The sequence below is a fragment of the Necator americanus genome, chromosome III (genome assembly GCF_031761385.1).
Source record: "Necator americanus strain Aroian chromosome III, whole genome shotgun sequence".
Classification (NCBI taxonomy): Eukaryota; Metazoa; Nematoda; class Chromadorea; order Rhabditida; family Ancylostomatidae; genus Necator; species Necator americanus.
This window is the reverse complement of record NC_087373.1, coordinates 20,159,378-20,180,040: the sequence shown is the minus strand read 5'-3', so window position 1 is coordinate 20,180,040 and position 20,663 is coordinate 20,159,378. Positions and strand designations below refer to the sequence as shown.

At 42.2% G+C, this 20,663-nt stretch overlaps 2 protein-coding genes across 2 annotated transcripts; one reads left to right on the top strand and one right to left on the bottom strand.

Moving 5' to 3' along the window:
* Positions 1 to 505: 505 nt before the first annotated feature.
* On the bottom strand, positions 506 to 778 carry RB195_010229 (uncharacterized protein; the record flags this gene model as incomplete). The annotated part of the gene is made up of 1 exon (XM_064191131.1): positions 506 to 778. The coding sequence occupies one exon, from the start codon at positions 776 to 778 to the stop codon at positions 506 to 508; it is 273 nt and encodes a 90-aa protein (XP_064048714.1).
* A 15,664-nt stretch (positions 779 to 16,442) lies between these two features.
* On the top strand, positions 16,443 to 19,250 carry RB195_010228 (uncharacterized protein; the record flags this gene model as incomplete). The annotated part of the gene is made up of 7 exons (XM_013443811.2): positions 16,443 to 16,571; positions 16,665 to 16,736; positions 17,626 to 17,787; positions 17,923 to 18,096; positions 18,482 to 18,639; positions 18,718 to 18,798; positions 19,010 to 19,250. The coding sequence occupies 7 exons, from the start codon at positions 16,443 to 16,445 to the stop codon at positions 19,248 to 19,250; spliced, it is 1,017 nt and encodes a 338-aa protein (XP_013299265.1).
* Between the last annotated feature and the right edge of the window lie 1,413 nt (positions 19,251 to 20,663).

The following is a 20,663-nucleotide window of genomic DNA, read 5'->3' as shown; positions in this document are numbered from 1 at the left end:
ACCAATTTTTCCAAATCTCAAAAAGTAGTCGCAGGGAGTTTTTCTAAAAGAAATATTCTTGTACTATTTTCACAGCCAGAATTGATCCCAAAGTTGCTGTTTCTCAAGGTTTTGGTCTACGTTCAGAAGCTCATGACTTATTTGAAGGTTCTGTTCACTTAGTGGTTTCCCTGCTTGATTTCCTCAGTTTTCACTCGTTTGGAAGATTTTCACATCTTTACGTCAGACTTCTTAACGCACTCATGCCGGGGGTTTCACAATTCTTTGGATCCTTCGACCTCTACAGCTTTCCATAACGAAAGAATGGAGGACTGCTCTCAGAGGAAGTCGTGTGCGGCGGTGTTTTCTTTTGTTTTTCAATATGGTTAGCCTGCGCATCTTGACACCCCATTATCAAGGAGTCAGCTCCTCAACAGATTGCTGATGACCATGGGTCAGTACTATTTTGTGATCAAATATGCACGGGGAGTCATTCATGCTGAAGATCGCAACATGTCCTCGACCCTCACACCCTCTGTGACTTGCGCAGTGTTTCGGCGCTTCCCAATCTGTCTCCCCGATTTTGCCACAGTCTCTGGCCTTCCGTCAAGCCGGGTCGTTTCTTGCATGGTCCGCCAATTATGAGGGTAGCGATAGCCACTCCGACTTCCGCTGCTCCTGCTTTTTCCTCGTGTTTCAGCACCAAATAACCAGCCTTTTCTAACCATTCTTCTTTCTTTCCAATTCTCTTAAGATCGTAAATAGAACTGCGTTTGAATAAGCTGAATCGGTCAAACATGCTCTTTTTATATCTAACGCAATGTATCCTGTATTTTTTGTAATTCCGCGAAAAAAACCGATGACTCGGTTGGGATCTCACTCTGAAAAAACGCGTCAATGAGAAGGTTTTCGGCCCAATCTTCTTCATGCGGTTCCCTGATCGTAGTGGAAGGTGACTTGTCATATTTAATCTATGTGTGAAGTAGAGTACGTAGAGTAAATGAGATGCACTAAATACTAAGTGCCCCCTGATCGGGAATCAGCTGTGATTCTTCGAATTCCCTGAATCAAGTTAGCAGGATAAAGGACGAGGGATAAGATATCTGACGTTAATCAATCTGCTTGGGATGCGCCCACACGTTCACTTCAATTCAGAATCGTTTGAGGTTCTTGAACGTGTAACTGGCCCATACAATGACTTGCGGGGGTTAGACGATGTGTCAGGTCAGTGTTCTTATCCTCCCAGACAACTCTGCTACCAATTTATCGACCCCGGGATGAAAGGCTTGGTGAGCACTAGAGCCGATTCGAACCTCATGTTAGCAGGAGTTAGAAGGAATCCACAGAATCGAATTTTTGTAAAATGATTGGAAGAAATGGATGAAAATGGACATATATCAGAATCGGTAACGTTCCATCGATGGGAAAATGATCCTTTTCGTTGAGCTCCTTCTCTCAGCTATAGGAAGCTGTGCAAGCCTGAATCGGCCGTAAAATGTATTCCACGGAGCAGAAAGCAAGGTAAAATAATCTAATGTTTAGGAAGCAAGCACCTCTGCTTCGATTTCGAGAACTTTTTTGATCTACTCAGTAGAAATACACATTAGAACAATTGGAAAAGTATTAGGTCAATGAGCGTGGTGCTGAGAAAGTGTCATGCTAATTCTCAAGCAGAGCTGCAACGTGCTTCCTATTTTTACTAACCACTTATGAAATATGGAGAAGAATTTCTCGAAAAATATACAACATTCATAGTTTTGACCTTTTAGTTTTGATCAACTGAAGGAAAGCTTTTTTATCTATTAATTGATACACAGTGAATGCCTGATAGAAACATCCATGTATCTCTTAGAAGGTAGCAATGTCCGATTTTTTTATCCATTGGGGATTTGCTAATCTCGTGATTAACTCTCCTAAAGGTTTCGACTTGTCGGCTGCTTGGACATCTTGCTCAGTCCTTGTCAGCAACAAATATTCGCGAGATTTTAAATGCCAGCAACCATTCGTAGACCTTCAAAAACTTGACACATCCATAATGTGAATGATCCTGTGTCTGTGAAAACTCTCCTCTCCTGCTTCATGTTTAGATAAATTTAAATTAGGCTATAGATTGAAACAACTCTCTAATCCACCACTATTTTTATTTATTAAGATGACCTGCAATCTAGAATTATGCTGCTATTTTTAAGAACCTCAATCAATAAAATTAATCAGCAAGTGAAGGAGTCCAGCTACTCTGGAAACGTTCCACTTTTTGCGCTTCAAATCCTTCCCAGAGATCCAGACCGCTTATCTGGGCTCTTGACAAGTTTCTTGTTGCACTGAACAAATAATTACACACGATTCTTAAGAATCTTTTTTTTCTGCAATCGGCGCAGGTCGCGCATACTATCATTGTGATTGTGGTTCGCCTCGTGACGGCCGCAGATGTTTCTTCCTGTTGTTCTCCGAGCTCTTCTGATTCAAACCGTGCCTCATCCCGAAACCAATGCCTGTTGTCGTTTACGTCTCCTCTTTCGTGTTACTCGTTGCACTTTCTTTGCGTCAAACTTGTTTCCTCCTCTGTTTCGCGGCACGATTAAAGACACAGATTATTCCACTCTGTCGGATCTCAAGGCTTTCTAATTTCATGTCTTTCAGCTTCAGCCAGTACGGAGCCGCATCGCCACTGTTCCCACTCGTTTTTTTCGCTTCGACTCCTCTAACTTCGCCCGAATTTACGACTTTTTGACGACATCAATAAGGTGAGAATTAGAAATTCCCAAGGATCTCAGCAGTCCCATCAAGCTGTTTCGCGCTTTCCTGCTCTTCTTTAAAATCAGACTTTTTTTCCGTGCATCCAACAGACCTTGTTTATATATATGTAATGCATGGATGCAACAGTGGTATCTTCTTGCAAACACCTACGAAACTTTTATTAAGGGGTCTTCCATTGTGGACAATCCCGTCTTCTCATCGTCTTCTGCAGATATTAGGATTGGCTCGAACTCGTCAAATATCTGGCGAATGTGACGTCTTATAAACGCCATGTGTGACATCAAAATTGCGATGCTATTCCATCTTCTGCAAAAACCCGAGCCATCTATTCAGGGATGAGCTGTATCTGAACAATATACGATAGTACTACGTGTGGAACAGGGCTAAAGGAAATCGTGAAAGATTTGAAAAAAAAAAACGTTAGAACGATGGCTGACTTCGGCTTTGACCCAGACGAACGATACAGGTAACGGCTCTCACGAAGATGGAACCGAAGCATGTGTGTAGCGAAAATCCGCAAAAATCTGTACGGCTGGTCAAGGAACAGTTCCGCTTACTTCTTGTGCAACTGGAAGTACAATGATACTTTATTGAAGAACCAGAATACGGTAATGGATGGTAAAAGAAGCACTTTTAAGGAGTGCCTGGACTAAGTGGCAAACCAGCTCGCTTACTGTGTCCATTAAGGGGTTGGGAAGCGTCCAGAACTTTAAGATCACGTTATTATCTGCTGTGTTACATGTGCCACTGTAGCTCGCCCTTCAAAAGTTTCGCCTTTTTATGGAAGAACGATGTGACATGCAAACTGAGGAGCATTTAACGTTTTTTTTTTCGCAAAACGTCGATAACTTTCCTTTTCTTTCTTTTTACTGCACACCTTCATTTCCCATTTTCTCATGTATACTGCCCGATAGCATTTAGTTATGGCTGCGCCAAATATTATATCCCCACAAAATTTGATGTTTTCCATTTCTTGATCACAGATGTTATTGTTTTGTAATTGCATGCGTCACATGTTGTAATGATGTTCCAGCAGGAATCGTCTGTCCATAACTTCTCCGGATAATTTTGGGACTTCTGGACAGCATTTCTTAACTTCCTTCCTAAGACTTCTAAACTAAAAAAAACGACTGTGAGGAAAAAATCGAACTATGGATGGTTTAGTTTCGCCTCTTACCTATAGGTCCGAAAACATTTTCTAGCATTGGATTTATGGATGAAAAGAGAACAAAAAGTAGGCGATAGTATATGACAAAAAGAGCAGGATAAAAAATGGTTGAAGACGAAGCGAAACTGAAATGAATTACCTAGCAGCAGAGAAAGTCTAAGTTTTTCGTAAACGCACACATCACGGAAACTAAGCTGGCATTTGTTTCTTTGCATTTACGTGCAGTCGATCACGTGGCTTGAACTGAAAGCCTCCAGCCCTTCTATCCTAACTTTCTGGGATTGTCGCCTGCAGAAGACGATTGAACACCACACGGGGCCATGTAGGTTAAGTAAATTCTCGTTTGAATGGATTGTTAGGGTCCGTATAGACGTTAGATGTTCAAGTGCTCTTGGGACACATGCACCTGCCCCCACGGGTTTACTGTCGTGTTGTTTTTCTCGAACAATACACTAACAGCTCTATACAGTTTTGCATGCAGAGAAACAAGCTTCTAGGCGTCTAGGCAACGAAGTTCAAAACCCGTCGAAATTCCTCCCCACCCTCCTATTCCCAATCAATCAATAAGGCACACTCGCGTTCTAGTTATAAGTGCCTCATAATTTCCATACGTAGACAATTGCATAACGCGGCCATACTGTTCGCTGGTCGTCCTCGGTAAATCTAGGCTAAATGCCATGGTTGTCCAGCCGTTCGCACAATTTGACAATTTACTAGATACGCTGGGCATAGTTATTAGCTATTGCCCTCGACATTGATGAAATTCTTCCTTCTGGAACAAAAGCAGTTTTGCATCCATTGTGAGGACTCAAACTATATAGGTTTGTATCTGCAGCTTATATTTAATTTTGTTGTTGAGAAGAAAAAGTCTTCCAACATTTCCACAATTTGGGTGGAGGCTATTCAGGAGCAGATTATTGAGTTGCAACATATGTTGAGGACATCCTTTTCGTTGAGAGACTCCGTTCTTGTTTCTGGATCCAGAGTTTACTGTTCCACCACCATCTCCGGTACATCTCCTATCTCTTAGGGATCCTCTGTTTTTCTGCCCAGATCTGCGATGTTGACAGCTTTTGCTAGTCGCGGACATCCAACTTCGACTGGTCTGGTGGTCTCGTGAGACGTGAAGTGTTGTTCCGACAGGGTCATTTATTAAGAAAAAACGTCGGCGACGACAGGGCAGTGCCAGTGCGTCCGCCCAGCAGGTGCCGCCCTACATCTGCTTCTCGCTCAAATTCAACTTTCCTAATAGAATTCGTCATTGATTGGTCATTCTGCTTCTCACTGTTGACTTAGACTCTGAGAATCTACTTGTATATGTTGTTGTAAAGTTGTACCGGCTTTGAATGACCCCTCACCTGAGGTCCGCATGGGTGCTTTTTTAAGTCATTTCAGCGGCAAGCGATTTGACCCTTTTCTTTTAGCGAAAGACTTAGTTTTGCAGTATTGTATTAATTATTAGTAATAGTAATTAATTATTGTTGGCTTTAGTTCTACTCAGCCTCATAAATGAAGAACAGCCAGCCCTGGGCAGCGTCTTGCGGTCACCTACCCATTTTCTTCCACTTACGACTGAGCTATAAACAAATAGTTTTCAACGAATTCCCGTTCAATTTAATTGTAGTTCTCCGTGAGAAAATCTAAACACCACCACAAATCATAGAACCATTTTATCTTGAAGTCCTCTTTTGAAGAATTCTCAGCCCGTTCATTCGTTACGCAACTCTCGCTGAATTATTCATATGTTGGAAGAGGAAAGTGTTCAGCTGCTTCTTACCTCGCATTTAGTTTTTAAGTTTTGTTCTCGAACAACCACAATGACAGAATTTCTCTTTGTTGTGATTCTGCTGCTTTTGTCCTTCTCCATGAAAATTAGAAACCAAACAAATGGTTTCTCATTTTCATGAAGAAGGACAAAAACAGCAGAGTAACGCGTTGAAATCTTCGTTTTCAAACACTTTACGGTTATGTGGAGCTCAGTTTCTTATTTGCAACATCGCACAAAAAGCACGTGCTACCATCATGTTGTTGATCCGCGAAAATTTTCATGTACGAAGTTTCAGCTCTCTGGCACTAAAGGGGATACAAGATAAAGGGGATAGGGGTAAGTTGTTGAGTAATGGAGTGGATGGACGCACATGAGCTAAAAAAACATTTCACAAAACGACTAATGGCTGATATTATTTTAATTTTAGATTTCTTTTTGTTTTAATCTAGAAGGTACTTCATTTCTCCTTAGTTCTTCTAGCAAAGCATGCAGTAAGTGAAATAAAGAAGTTCTATCCAGCTATATTTTCTGTTGCGAGGATATGTTTTTTTGCAAATGCAGTTAATATCTTCTTGTCTCAACCACGGTTTCGCCTTTCTTTTCTGGTAAAGCGAGCACCACGAAGCTATCCGTACACAGCCGATTTAGTCGCTCATAGTGTTCTGTCATGCTGCCCATGGGAATCTTCGAAGCAATCATCGCCTAGTGGCCCTAAACCGATTTGTCAGCCGTTCTCACTTCGCTACATTTCAACACCACTGATAGCCACGCCCGACGGCGCGCCGTAGAGAAATCTGCCCGAAGCCCTTGGAAATCGTAATGGAGGAACTTTGTTGCAAGTAATCCTTGCAGTTTTGAGATCACCCCAAAAATGTAATCTTTGGCCAAAGGTTCATCTAAGTGACCTAGGAGAAGTTAATATTCGTTCGAAGTTACTTCCAAGCAAATCCGGTCGATATTCCGGAATTTCTCCGCTCGTTTCAAGAAGTAGACCGTGAAGTAGCTATTTGAAGAAACGCACATGAATGGCTAAATGTGGATTTTGCTTTTCTGAGCCGAACAGACATTGCTTGCGCGGTTATTTTTTCTCACTCAAGGATTTGTGCAGCTCTCTTGAGGTCTGTGTCGAAAACGCCGTCACTCGTGAGCGATTGATGATTAAGCGGCAATCGCTGTGATGTCAATTACTGTGGCGAAGTTCCCGGATCAAGTGATCCTATATACATTGCTCAGTCTTTTTGTGCGCTCAGAACATAGGACGCAACTGCTGGTGGCCAAAGCATGAAAGCGCGAGTCCTAGGTAGGCCACAGACGGATTAGCTTCTTGAGCGGTACCATTCACATGGCACTGCTTTTGAAGATTAGACATCTGCTAATCATGCGCTCAAGGCTATTTTTGACAGTTCTCTGATAGGATTTAGGAAGACCGTCACTTCCTCCTAGATTCAGCTGTTTTACGTGGCTATTTTCATCGAATTAAGGCCTTGTCCTGTTTTATGATCAGTCTCTCTCCCCAAAGGAGACCTACGTTCCTCCTCACCGTAATATGCTGCGCATGCTCCGAACTCATCGGGAACGCTTGATTCCAGTAGATATCGCTCGCTCCCGTGTTTGACTATCACTTATCGCCGAGGAAAACAAAACGCGCGGCGCCGCTCAGCCACGTTTGCCACACTGGATGCTGCCGAGCTGCTCTTCGACTGTCTCTTCGCAATGTTGCACCCGGAAATTTCCCGAACCATCTCGGGACGTTTTTTGAGACCCTAGGGATCTTCCGGAGACAGCAAATAATCGTCAATTGGCCGCAAAGTGCTAGGGCACTGTTGCTTTCATTCATCGTTTCGGGAATATAACACTTTCGAAAGACAGGAGAAGAACTTTCTGGAAGGACTCGCAAGGAACTTGGGAATCGTGAAAATCTTCGTTGCAATTTTTGTTCTTTGAAAGTGCAGTTTGTAAAGGACTTTCATCTTATTACGACGCCAATTAATAATCTCAGTCAATTAACCGCGATTATTCCCCTTCTCTTTTTCGCCTTCATATTTAGAAAGTAGTGGGCAAAAAAACAAACTTTTTTTGTACAAACCAAACGCAAGTCACCTCTGTGAAGACCATTTTGCTGAAATTCCTTTTGACTCTGTGTTCGGACGGAATAACAATTCTTTCCCAGCGAAATACCTCAACGTACAGTGGTTTTGGCAGATTCGGACTAAATTCACTTTCCGTTGCTATAGAATTGAATCTAGTCACCGAAATTAAACGGATTGTTCGTTCTTGAATTCGCTTTGAAGTATGTATTTTTAACCTTCTGAGAACGAAAACAACTGCGATTTTGTACAGAACTCGCGGATAGACTGAGTTCGCGGGATTTTTCCTCCGAGATTTTGATTGTATGCAAGTCGTCGATAAAATCTGGTAATTTATGAACACAATTTTGCAGTTGGAAGAACCTCAAGTCTTTCACAAGGAATTTGACTGAGAAAGAAGAAGAAACAGCTTTTTCATGATGGCATTCTTCACGAATTTGCTTGTGATGGAGTCGGCGTTTCCGAGGCGTGTCGTTTTTTGTCGACGTCTCTTTTCACTTCGTTGTTGATTTCACTGAGAGCTTTTGACTCGGCTTATTGTTGGTGACAAACCTTTAATTAAATTAAAGCTTCCAGTTTGTTAAAGAAATGTTGACGCTTCCTGTTTAATTGTATGTTGTACATGAACATATCTCTACAGGGAGTGCACGAAATTGCGTCTTCATCTTACTTTATGATTTTTTGTTGTTTTACACTCTCAAAACACCATTACTGTCCAGTGCACAGATCTTACTTGATGGTCATGACGAGACCCCTCGAAGGCCTGACATTTTGATCTGTTTTTCTTTGCGTGAGTCACAAAAGAAATCCTTATGGCATTTTGCAATGTTCTACCTTCCTTAAACTCTCCTTTTTCTTGCTGGTTTCCGAAATCATCTCAAACAAACAAAAACTGTTGTGCTCCCTTATTTTCCACAACTCTCGAGTTCTTGTAAAATGTGTTGTAGACTTTTCCGTAGTCGTTAGTTCCTTCACGCATTATTTCAGCAGAAAGGGAGGGTGCAACAATGATAGCGACGTGCTCAAGGGAAAAATAAAGATTTTTTCGTATTAACACCATACATACGAGAAGATTTTCTTCTCAAGGCTCCTCTCCTCTTCTGTTGGTCACTAATGCGAATACACCACTCCAATGAACTCCATCATCCATTCCCATGCTTGTCGTTATCGCCTCGCTTGTGTTGTGCATGATGCCATGTTATTCTTGCGGATTACAGTCGTGTGCTTTGCCTTTGGTGGACCGCTTTGACCTTTCCTATCGAGGTCCTTGCAAATTATTCGCTTCTCCAACGCAGTTCCAGCAGACCTGTCTAAAACTTGTTCTACCCGTTTCCATCTGGTCTCGTCGCCGCACCTGCGCCAAAGTTCTCGGCCTTTTTTCTCATTTGACGAGGACCGTCGTGTAAGTTGTTTTCGAGTATCGAGCGTGCAGAAGGTCCACAAATATCGAAGCCGGTCAAGAAAGAAAACAATCTAAAAATGCTGGATGAGATGGTGCTTGGAGATGCGTTTAGCCTGCATTTGTTTGTCATCGTTAGAGCACTGTGCCAAGTGGCCACACTTCACGCTTTTTACAATCATGTCGTCGTTGGGATTTGTCCTCGTTCTCTCGGGACCCCATTCCAGCAAGTGGACACTCAGGTTTTCGGCACACGTTTCTGAAGTTCCTGACAAGTCACTTCAAAGTCAAGTGATGGGAGGATGTGTTACTTTCACTCGTAGTAAACTCTCAGTTCAGTCATTCAAGATGAGCGGAGCTGTTCACCACCACTGCTTGGCTTTAGTATACCTGTATGGATGTGCTCCTTCTTTTACAAAAAAAAATCGTCTAAGAAACTTTGCGGAAATAGTTTCGTTATCTTTCGAGTCGCCATTTGAAAATCGCCAGATTAAAGTAATCCAGAGTTTTGTTTGCTTTCTCTATGAGAAGCCGCGGGTCTCGCTCTTCTTTCGGCTTCATCTGGCGTTGTTCACTGCGTTGCGTTGCGCAATGCCACAACAGACAATTCCTTGGCGGTTTCACCCCTTCATCTTCCATACTTTCTTATGTAACCTATCCAAACATCGTGTTCTTTGTCGAATGCCTTACTGGATCGTCGCGGAGTTGTTGCACCCGCAGCAGAAATCTTACTATCAATAAGTAAAGGAGAAAAAAAAATCACGAGAGGCTATTCTTCCCAAAATCCGATTTTCTAGTTTAAAAACATTAGCAACAGCTGTTGCGTTCCTCTTTAAAATCTCAATTTAGCTCTGCAACAAGATTTCTGTCAGATCTGAAAATTCCTCTCAAACCTCCTTGAATGCTAGAAATAATGTTTTGAAAGAAGTTCTATCATCTTCTATCTTCTGCCAATAATAGTTAACCACAATATTTTGCTAGAGCGAGACCGCATCTAACATAAATGTGCCCACAATGGTCCAGGATTGATCCCTGTAGTAATTTTCTACGGTCACCTCTACTTTAGGGTTAGTTATTTCAGGAAAACTCAGGCTGTTCCGATAGGCTTCTTCTTCGCGACAGCTGACATCCGATTGACTATCATTTTTCCTAGGTCATGAACAGATGAACATCACCATTAGATCATCAATTTCTATTCTGTCGTACTCAGCGATGTAAGTGTACTCATATACTGCAAAGAAGAAAGAAAAAGAAAGAAAAGCAGAAGATTCATCCCCTTGCAGCAGTAAAAACACAACTATAAGCTTTGCTTTCCACCGACCGCTCCCTAATCGTAGAAATATCTCGCGGCCATTCCAAATGACAGCAATTGTAGAATTCAGAAAAGTGTGCCTTAGGGACCAGTAAGCGCGACTTTCAACAAATATCCTTAATATATATATACATACATATATATACATATGCATATAAAATACTCAGATAATATTTATTCTCATAACCTCTGCACATGTTTATTCCAATAACTTCAGCACAAACTGTTTTGACTCGAGAAATGAAAAAACTTTCTGGAAGGATATTACAACATCTACCTGTCAGTAAATGATCGGTAAGTAGGAAAATCCTCGCGATCATGCTCTATGTTTGCCAGGGAGCTTACGGTCTCTTATGCACGTGCATCACAACGCACCGCCAGCGCTGCGACTAGCTCCTCTCTGTAGCTCTTCGTGGCGCTTCATTGACCAAACGTCCACTGCTGACTGAAGTGCTCTTCAGCTGTCGGCTACGGTAGCATTCGTCGACTTAGAAGAACGTTGCACTTTTTGAACACAGTAGTCTACTGTAAGGGCGTACAGAGACAGCCGTTCCGCCGCGTCCACAAACTTCCAACGCTTTGATGTGCGGTTATAAACACGTTTATGCTCTTTTACGATAGCAACTGTTCAAGAACTACGAAGAAGCCACAAATCCAAGCCTTGCGACTCGACGCTTCCCGGAATTACGTTCCGGGAACACAACAGAACGCTGCTAATTCAGTCAGCAGTTTTCCTTGGTTTTATTTCCACTCTCAGCAAAAGAAGTGCTTACGTTTTTTCCACCCAAACATCTCACGCTTTTCTTCTGTGCATGTCGTACACTTCGTTTTTGTCCTCATTCGCTGTTGTTTCTTCACTCGTTTACATTCTACAAAATAAACGCCTGCATATTCACAAACGTGATCTTGGGTGGGGCGAGAGGGGCCTGAGCTGATATGCACATTTCTGCTACCATCTTTCTTCAGAGAGCTTCAGTAGTAGGAAGAAGAACGAAGTGTGGCAATAACCTGGTTTCTCTATATCTCTTGGAAATTATCTGCTAGTCTGAATCATTTTTAGCATGCAACTTTTGCTAACTTCCATGAGGATTTGAGAAAAGGAAAATCCTTTTCTCTAGCCGCTCAAAAACTCTTGGGTCCTTCTTCTCCAGTTTTCGACAAAGCATTATGTGGCGTGGTTTTTCCGGTAGCAAAATAGGGGAAAGGTCCCAGTGACCTGAGAGTCTCCTACAACAATTTTCTCAACTGCAGGTGTTTCACACCGTTGTTTGCCGCAAGCAATTTATTATTAGCCTAATTAGTGATCCATAGTTACGTTGATAAGGTTCTTGTTGCCATCAGAGGCTCTTTAAGAAACCAATGAAATGCCCTCTTACTACCATCTCTCTCTCTTCTTCTACTCTTGTGTGACCCATCGCACGAAGGAGAACTCTTGTACGTTGTATTTGTAATTTTCTCTCAGGGTGGCTTTTAAATGAGTTTTATTTTGACCACTTAATCTAGCAGTCTAATTTTTGGTTGCTCTCGCGTGCACATACATATATACAAGAGAACTGGTATTTGTTTGTGACCGATGCTCCATTCATTCTTCCATTTTTCACCATGACAACATCGTTGTCGAGCATAATGACCTCAATGAACAGTTTTGCGCTTCAGGTTTCTTCGTCTGATCCGTTTCACTTCGATTTTTTACAACAATCTTCTCACCCACTGAAACAAACGACGGAAACACGTTTGAAAAATAGGGAAATAGCTCAGGAAAGAGATATCATACCACATTTTTGGGGTGACAGAAGTGTTTCTGATTTTATGGATCTTTCCAATGACCTTCCCGATAGTGCTTGAACAGTGTTTTTCTAGCGATGAATAGGCGGATGAGAAATGTGCCTGTCATAGCTTAAGATCCAAAATGTCACTTTTGTTTTTTTTTTGAGATTTCACTTTTAGTTTTTGCTTCAAGTGACAATTTGAAAATTACAAAATGGCAACAAATCCTCAAATATGAAAGAATAAGACAAGTAAATTATTTGTTTCCTTCATTTCCTCCTATATCCACAGTGCATTTTACTTTTTCAAAGAATCTTTTTGGGTGGAGTTTATGAGTAAGCTGTAAAGAGGATCTGCATTTCCTACCAGCTTCTTAGAATGTAACAAGAAGGTTTTTCTAAGGGCTCTTAGAAAGTTGGAGGAGGTTCGCTCTAATCGATGCTATAGAAGATATACATTTTTAGATCTTCACTACCCTGGAGTTATCGATTACAACTCTGAATCAATCCTGTGTGTCGCCCCAGATGCGCTAAGCCAATCTTCGGGATCTTGCCTAGCCGTATCGGATTTCAAAGAGCGCATACCGATGATATGATGGGCGCGATCTTTTGACCGAATAAACAGCTTCTGAAGAGCTCGTAAGTGGGCGCTTTGGATTTTGGGCGCTGCTAAGGTGAACTCGCTCTGCGAGTACCCTCGCTGTACCCCACCGTTCGCGCGCTGAGTTCTGAGGGGACCGACACCGGATTTGCGCTGCTCAATTAGTACAGACCAGGGGACTTTCGATGCCTACGGCTACGTGTTAATGCGTTTCGGAACAGCCATCAAAGCCGGCAGCCATTTACGGCTCGTTAACGGTTGAGTGACAGGACCGTAAGGTGTCCAAGCTCATGTGGAACACTCGGCAGCATAACCGCACTTCCGCTTTAAAGGCGGCTTTGGCGCCGTCGGCTTACTCTTTCATCCGAATCCTTCTTTCGGTTGACTGTTGTTCCCTGAAATTTTTCGCAACTATGAGACAGTTTGCTGAAGTTGCAGAAACTTTTGGACTTTTGAAAATATGTGGGAAGTGTCCCTGTATCTGGTGGAGGTCACTAATTATTTTATTCTCGCTCGTCAGTTTTCCTTTTTTTCCTTTCAGTCAAAGATTGCGTGTCAAGTGTGGGAGTTGACCCCTTCTAAGTGATCTTCACTTCTCTGCATTGATCCTTTCCTTCCTCCCTAACAATGACCGTGTTATCTTTTAGATTAAGCAACTTTTGACTGAATCCCAAACTCCTCTTCTCGCATTCACTACACATGCACTGCAGAGAACTGCCTCATTGAAGTTTTCAAATTGAAACGGTATTAAAGAATGGTTGCCTGAATCTCAAAATGCGCTTTGTAAATTCACAGAAATTACACAACTATCAAATACCATGTCGTGCTGTCCATTTTTTGAGATCGACATAGCTGGTTCGAAATTGGCTTACGCGGTGCTTTGATAAGCTAATCCGCTTAAAAGCTTACAAAGACGGCAAAGACGGTCATTTAGGAAATTCTGCTCAAGGTGCTTCTTGCTTCGCATTTTCTCTTCTGAGTTTGAATATTTGATACATAACTCAATCAATACCGATCAATAGGTTCAAGTTCACGGTAACCAATAGTGAATCTGGCCTCTATTCGTCAAAACCACTATCTCTTAAGACATTTCGGCACTTAAGATAGCGATCTACAACGTTTTTTCGAACTCGCCTTATCTTCTCTTTGCCTTTCCCTGCTGCGAACTCGTACAGTGCCCTCGCTCCTCTCAAGTGGTCAGCACATCCTCTCATGATCCTGTGGTCATCGTAAACCTGCATCTGGCTTCATCCTCATCCGGGCTAGAGAAAAGCACCTTGAACCACAACGTAATTGTAGATTTCTATCGGTCGCACATTTGCCGACTAGATCGACATCTTGCGCGTCGTCGTCTTGCGTAACCAGCGTGTGGAATTCGCGGGTCGCTGAACTTGTCGCGATCGTTTATGCATTCACCGCTGTCTTCTACTAGTCATTCTAATTTTAAATAGATGGTGTGGTAATAATAATAGTCACGGGACGCCAAACATCTTGCTAAAATTTGATTAGTGACACTTGGGTATTTCATCCTTGTGTTTCTCTCTTTTGTGGCATGACCTTTCTGCGTTGAAAGCACTTGCTTCTTCGAACCTTAGTAGTAGGTTTAATTACGTTGGTAGTAATCACAAGTATTAATGTTGAGGTCATCTCCTCAATACAACTAGTACAGAGCAGTTTCCCTCAAGAGAATCTGATTAGAATGATTTTAAACTAATCCTGGTTGGTGATTGTTATGAATAATTAAGGAATAACTGAATCGCCACAATGGGTCTTCCATAACTGAGGCCAGTTCTAAGTGTAGGCAATTAGAAGTTTTTGCATGAGTTCTCATTTCTCAGCTATCTCTAGGCGCCATGCAGTCCAAGTGGTGTTTTTGCCCAACAAGTTTCGCAAAGTGCTGACTAGCATGAGAATTTCCTCATTCACCTGAAACCCCTTGATTTCCTAGCGGCTCCGAAACTGACAATGTCCAGTCCAGAAAATTGTTGAAAGCAATGTAATTTCTGCTTGGGTTTTCTATGTCGAAGATCGCTTTCTCTTCACTTATGAGGGAATTCCTCGCAATATTGAAAGATTTTAAATGCCTATGGCAACAGTTCAAGTATTTTCAGAACATCAGCCTTAACAATAATTTTTGCTTTTTGTACGACGTGATTTCTGACGTATAATGTTTAGTGGCGCATAAATACCACATATTATCTACCTGTGGAAATTTCCTGAGTTCTTGGTGTTCGGCTTCCACCCTGAGAAAAAGGCTTGCAGTAAAATCAACAGATCCGTCCCAAAATTCGTCTGAGAAGAATTTCCATGACTCGTCGAGGTCGAGGAGAAAATTCCCAGAAATTACCGGTGAAATGGTGGTTTTCCCAATGACCCATGTCCTTTGCATGTTCCATATGACTGTAGGGCGTGGTTGGCAGGTGCGACATGTCTGGGAGAACACCCCAAGGATACGGATTCGTGGCCCAGAGGGTGGTCGCTCCCAAGATTTGCATATGGGAGGTGAGCACTTTCTCAGCATCGTTTGTGTGAGTATAAAAGCATCACGTTGACTCTTCTATCCCATTGCTCCAGAAGTGCAGTCGGCAGAACACCTCTTCCTCCTCTTTTATCACTTGGCGCGTGCTACCTTATCTGCATTGTTTGTCGACGGTAGTTGTGATGACCAACGTGGTGGCGCGGTTGCTTCTTGGAGTTCTTAGCTGAAGCTTATCTGATTTCATACTCATAGCATGTGGTTGACGTCTTGTAGACGATACGAATCTATGTACCCGAAGATTAGATCTCAGGTGGTGTTAGCGCACTTTAGATTGAGATTTCCGATACAGCGATTATCCCCGGACATGCTCAGACACCATTATTCGATCTTCATCACTTTTTCAAACGTGTGAATTTTTCTCAAATTTTGCAGTGTCTCGGCCACTCAGTTTGTTCTTTCGAAACCGACTAAGTGTAAAATAATTCATTACCTTTGATTGATTTGTTAAACTCACCTGCCTCCTATGACGAACAGTAGTACTAGCTCTTAGCCATCACGGATTGCTCCATCAAAATCCGACAAATTTGCCTGCGAAAGCAGTTAAATTGTTCTCGATGTAAAATTTCTACTTTCGCTGCACTTTTGTAGTTTTTGAACTGGTAATTTGCAGAATTTCCGTTTCTTATTTTTTGGAACTCATGCTCATACAACTACTTTCACTGCTTGAGATCAAATTTTTTTGAATTAGCTACTGATTATACTATAATATGACCATTACTACTCATTACTACTCACCCGATGGAAATTTTTCCAAGATAGCGATCTCCCCAATCAATTTTCTGTTACACATTATTCATTTTCTGGTTCGTACGTGACCTATCTTCTCTATCGCTTTCGTGGCCATTAATAATCTTTCTGTTCTCCTTTGATCTACACCAATGATTATCCCCGGATTTGAGCTTTTCCCGCGCTGGCGTGCATCCATAATTAGGGGGCGGTGCGGATCCGCCCAACTGGCACCACCCCTTTGTAAGGACATCGTCACCACAGTTAAATCATAATTAACGCTCTTGTTTATTGTTTGTCAACTATGGGAAGGTTGTTGATTTGAAACGATTTATTGCAGATGTTGCTATCACTGATCCTGTTCCCTGTTGCGTTGGCGGAGTCTTTTTGGATGACAGCCGAACTTTTGCGAGTGGATTGGAGAGAGGGTTGTCTGACCACCGCAGGATGTTCTCAACCCAGATTTAAGGTGCTTGCATAATTCGTGATTTTTTCTGTCTCCGTTTGTCTTTTCCAACGTTCATTTCTTATGAAAAACATTCGAAACCAATAACATTTGCAGTTACTCGAGGACATGCTTCCACTTACTGAGAAGATATCCATCAGTTGGCCTGTATCCGAACATTTTGTGCAGGTAAGGGGTTTCAATATGAATAACACCGTATTGATGAAGGCCTGATCTCTGAAAATGTCACCGGAACCATATATATCTCTATATATATATATATATATATATATATATATATATATATATATATATATATATATATATATATATATATATATATATATCTCTATAATTCTCATTTAAACGCGCTATCCTGCAAAGAAATCGTGTTTTTTGTTCATTCGATAGCACTGTGGCCCGATTTTTTTCTTGGATTCAATTAAAAAACATTTATAAAACACTTAGTTTGTGAGTAATCATGAGAAAAAAATAGAAAAACGCTGCGAAATATTCATTCACTGAATCCAAAACATCGAATGCTCCCCTTTGATCCACCCGCCCTACCCATTGTCACTCACTGTGCACGAATGGCACGTCTAATTGAGATTAACTGTTTTCCGCACTGCGTTCGAGTATTGTTCTGCGCACCGAATTTATGGCTGTATGTACCTTTCCACGCACCGACTTTATTACCAGTAGATTACCAGTAATAGTGCTTCGGATCGCAAATGTCGCTAATAGCCGCGAATGCGCCAGTATCGTGTTGCTGTGCTTGCGTCATTAAGCGGCAAACTCTGTGAAGTGTTGTAATTAGTTAGTCAATCAGCGATTGCGTAGGGAAGCTGGGAGAAGTTTGCTGTCCTACTGGATTCCAGCAGAAACTCCTTACGAAATAGATGCAAAATGTAAGGTCAATTGAGAATCGTGAGGCTAATCAGAATCCGGCGCACTTTTTCATTGCAATGGTTTATTTCTTTTTTCTGTCACAATAGAAATAATGAAATAATTTCCGGGATTTCCCCAGTAATCTGCATTGATTTCTTCATCGTGCTGCATCTGAAGCTGGTCCTTTCAGGACTCGTCGCGCTCCTTTGTATCGCACTGGGCGAACGGCAAGCCGGAAGACGTGACATTGTCGTGCCAAGTCGTTGGCACCGACCCAACCTACGGTTTCCCGCGAGTTTGCGACCAAACTGCGTCGATCCGCATATTCCAGGACGGAGTCGTGGAGGCGTTTGTGAGTTAGCATAAGTCCTATATTGCTGCTAATTACCTCTAGTTTGAATGTGGTTGGACAGCTGGGATTGCGTAATGGGAGCTTTTTGTTAGTATAGTTAGTGCAATGACCTAACGTACATGGATGTCGTTGTAGGGCCGGAATCGACGCCATCAGACCACCACGACCGCTGTCCCTGAGGACGAGTTAGGGAAGAAGCTAATTGAGATCCGTGCCAAATGTTTCAATGCTACAGTGGCAGTTCAAAAGCACACAGAAAGGTGTCCATGGTGCCCCGATCCGTCAGACGTGACGCTTATCGAGCAAAGAGTGAGTGGAAATTCATTAATTCAGCAGTTCACGTCCAGGTCATGTGATTTGCTCGGCGGTATTCGGTTCCAAAGGAATGAATGCGCGTTCCATATATTTAGAAGTGTCAGATCAAATTCTTACAAATTCAAATTTAAAGGGTACTTGTTTTGCGACGTGAAATCGCAAAACAGTCAGTATTTAGTGATGGGGTGCTTGGTACAAAAGTTACACTCACGCAAGGCCACATGAGCTTAGTGAATCGGCCACATTTGACGTGTGACCCAACACTTTAGTCATTGTGACCCTCTACGTAGGTGCTCAATTACGAGCCGACCGCCTGCTGTGAATATCTCACTCATAGTTGCGTCGATTTCTGGACCTTTGTCATCTTTCATTTTTTCAGCTGCCAGAAGATGTCTCCACGTTCTCAGCGTCGATCTTGTCGCAGTTGAAGGGCGACGACCGTATTTTGCATGTATCCGTACTAGTTCTGGCAGGTATCGCCATATTGGCATCTCTGGGCTTCGCTTGTGTGCTCGTCGCCTTCCTTCGACAAAAAAGGTTCATGATGCTTCTTCTAGAGCTTTCCCCCTAAGTTTAATCAAACAATGCCAATCAGACCTAATTCTAATTTTTAAGGACTCATCGCCAGATCTCCGTGAAACCACGCTATCAGCCGTATTCTCCCTCCAGCTGCAAGACCGCTGATGATGAGAATCGGTATGCCACACTACTTTTACATGTGGATATAGTTGGTGAACGTTATCGTCAGTAGGGCGTACTTTTTGTAATAGTGCCATATATCATCGCACGATGGCGAGATATGCGTGCGTCCGTATCGCCGGATGATTAATGGGCATCACCTCACACCTCACCTTAGTTATGATAGATGCGTTCGTTACAATTGAACTAGTGTGTGTTCATATTTCAGCTACGATATGCCGTGGGAACAAACGCGTCCGCTCACCTACTGGCTGTCTTCCTCATCGAAATCCGAGGCGACGACGACGTCGCCGCTCGACTCAGCCTCTTCTCTCGGCGCTCAGTCGTCCATCGTCGCTCCGTACACCTTCCGATCCGGATGTACGATACCGCAGACGCACCTCTACCACCACATTTCTCCGAACTCTTCCATTGGTCCGGGGCATGATTCCGGGCTGGAATCCGTCTAGAAATCGACCAGTCAAGAAAGCATTTCAAGGGCACCTTGTGCGTCATCAGTGAGGGTCATGCGATGGTCGCTGGGTGCCCCGCCAAGAATCTCAGTCAGTCATCATGTACGGGTATATCCAGTCCGGTGTGAATTCGTTTTAAGCGTCTAGCTGTTATGCTTTATTCTGTAGACGTAGTTTTTCATTCTGCTGATGCTGCCAATCGTAACTATTATGCATTGCCAGCTTAGTTTGTATATATTGATAGATTTTTATTTCTGTAATGTGTAGAAATTAATAAAATTCACCGAAACTATCTCCTATTTTTAATAGACACAATGGCAACCAATGTGGACACACATGAAAGTATATTCGATATCGTTTCGACTTCTCAGTGGTTGAACATTTGACCTCCAGCAGTCTCATTCAAACTGTTTGCACTCGGTGACAGAATTCAGCGCTTCCTTCTTTGCAGAGCGCTAAAAATCTAATTTCTGATACAGGAAAAAAAGACTTTACAGAGCTTTTCAGTGGTTAATCCCATCGAAGGTTAAGATTTCTAGAGTTTTTTTATCGCTGGAAGAGGGCACGATACATTAACCACGAAATTAACATACAATTCGGAAAATGTTTGATTTCAAACATAAAATGGTTCCAGAAATAGAGGAGTATTGAGTGTCACGATGAGTTGAGAAAGGACACTCTGGCAGCAGCTTAATTCTTCAGATAATGTTCGTGATTCGAAAGTGTTCGAAAATTGAGGAGGTGATGGATTTAAAATGAGCGTTTCAGATTGTCAAACACAAATCAGAATCAGACAAATCTGTTTGTTTGCCGGGTTATATGTTTTATATGCCCGGTGATGTGCATAAACTGAACACTAGTAGCCTAAGGATGTGGGAAAGTATCATGAAGACATCACATTGTGTTAGGAATAATTCAGGAGCATTTTTTGTACTTATCAGTAGTGTGGCCCACGTTTTTGTTCAAAACTACCTCCTGTGGTTTAATGAGCTCTTCAATGCCTCATTTCTCATTTTTATCCCCCATTCGATGCTTCCATACACAACACAAATTTCACAGGTGACTTTGACGACGTTGATACCTTAATAAAGTGAAAAAAAGCAAATTTCCTCGGAATGTGCAATGTTTTGTCCATCTGATCCACTTTAACACGAAAGTAGAATGCAAGGAAAGTAAAAGATCGAAACATACAGGTTTGTAGAACAGAAAATCTTCCTCCGAAAGGGAAGAAACACATAGCTGCTGTTTTTCATTTCTAGGCGTACTTTCAAGATCAAATAAAAGCAAACAATGACTGCGATGCGTCCATGAATTATTTTTTGTCCAAGCATGTGTATCTGTGATTGTAGTATAAACACACACAATTATATCCTTGGCGTACTAACTTGAAGAAAATTTGGTGGTAGCCTG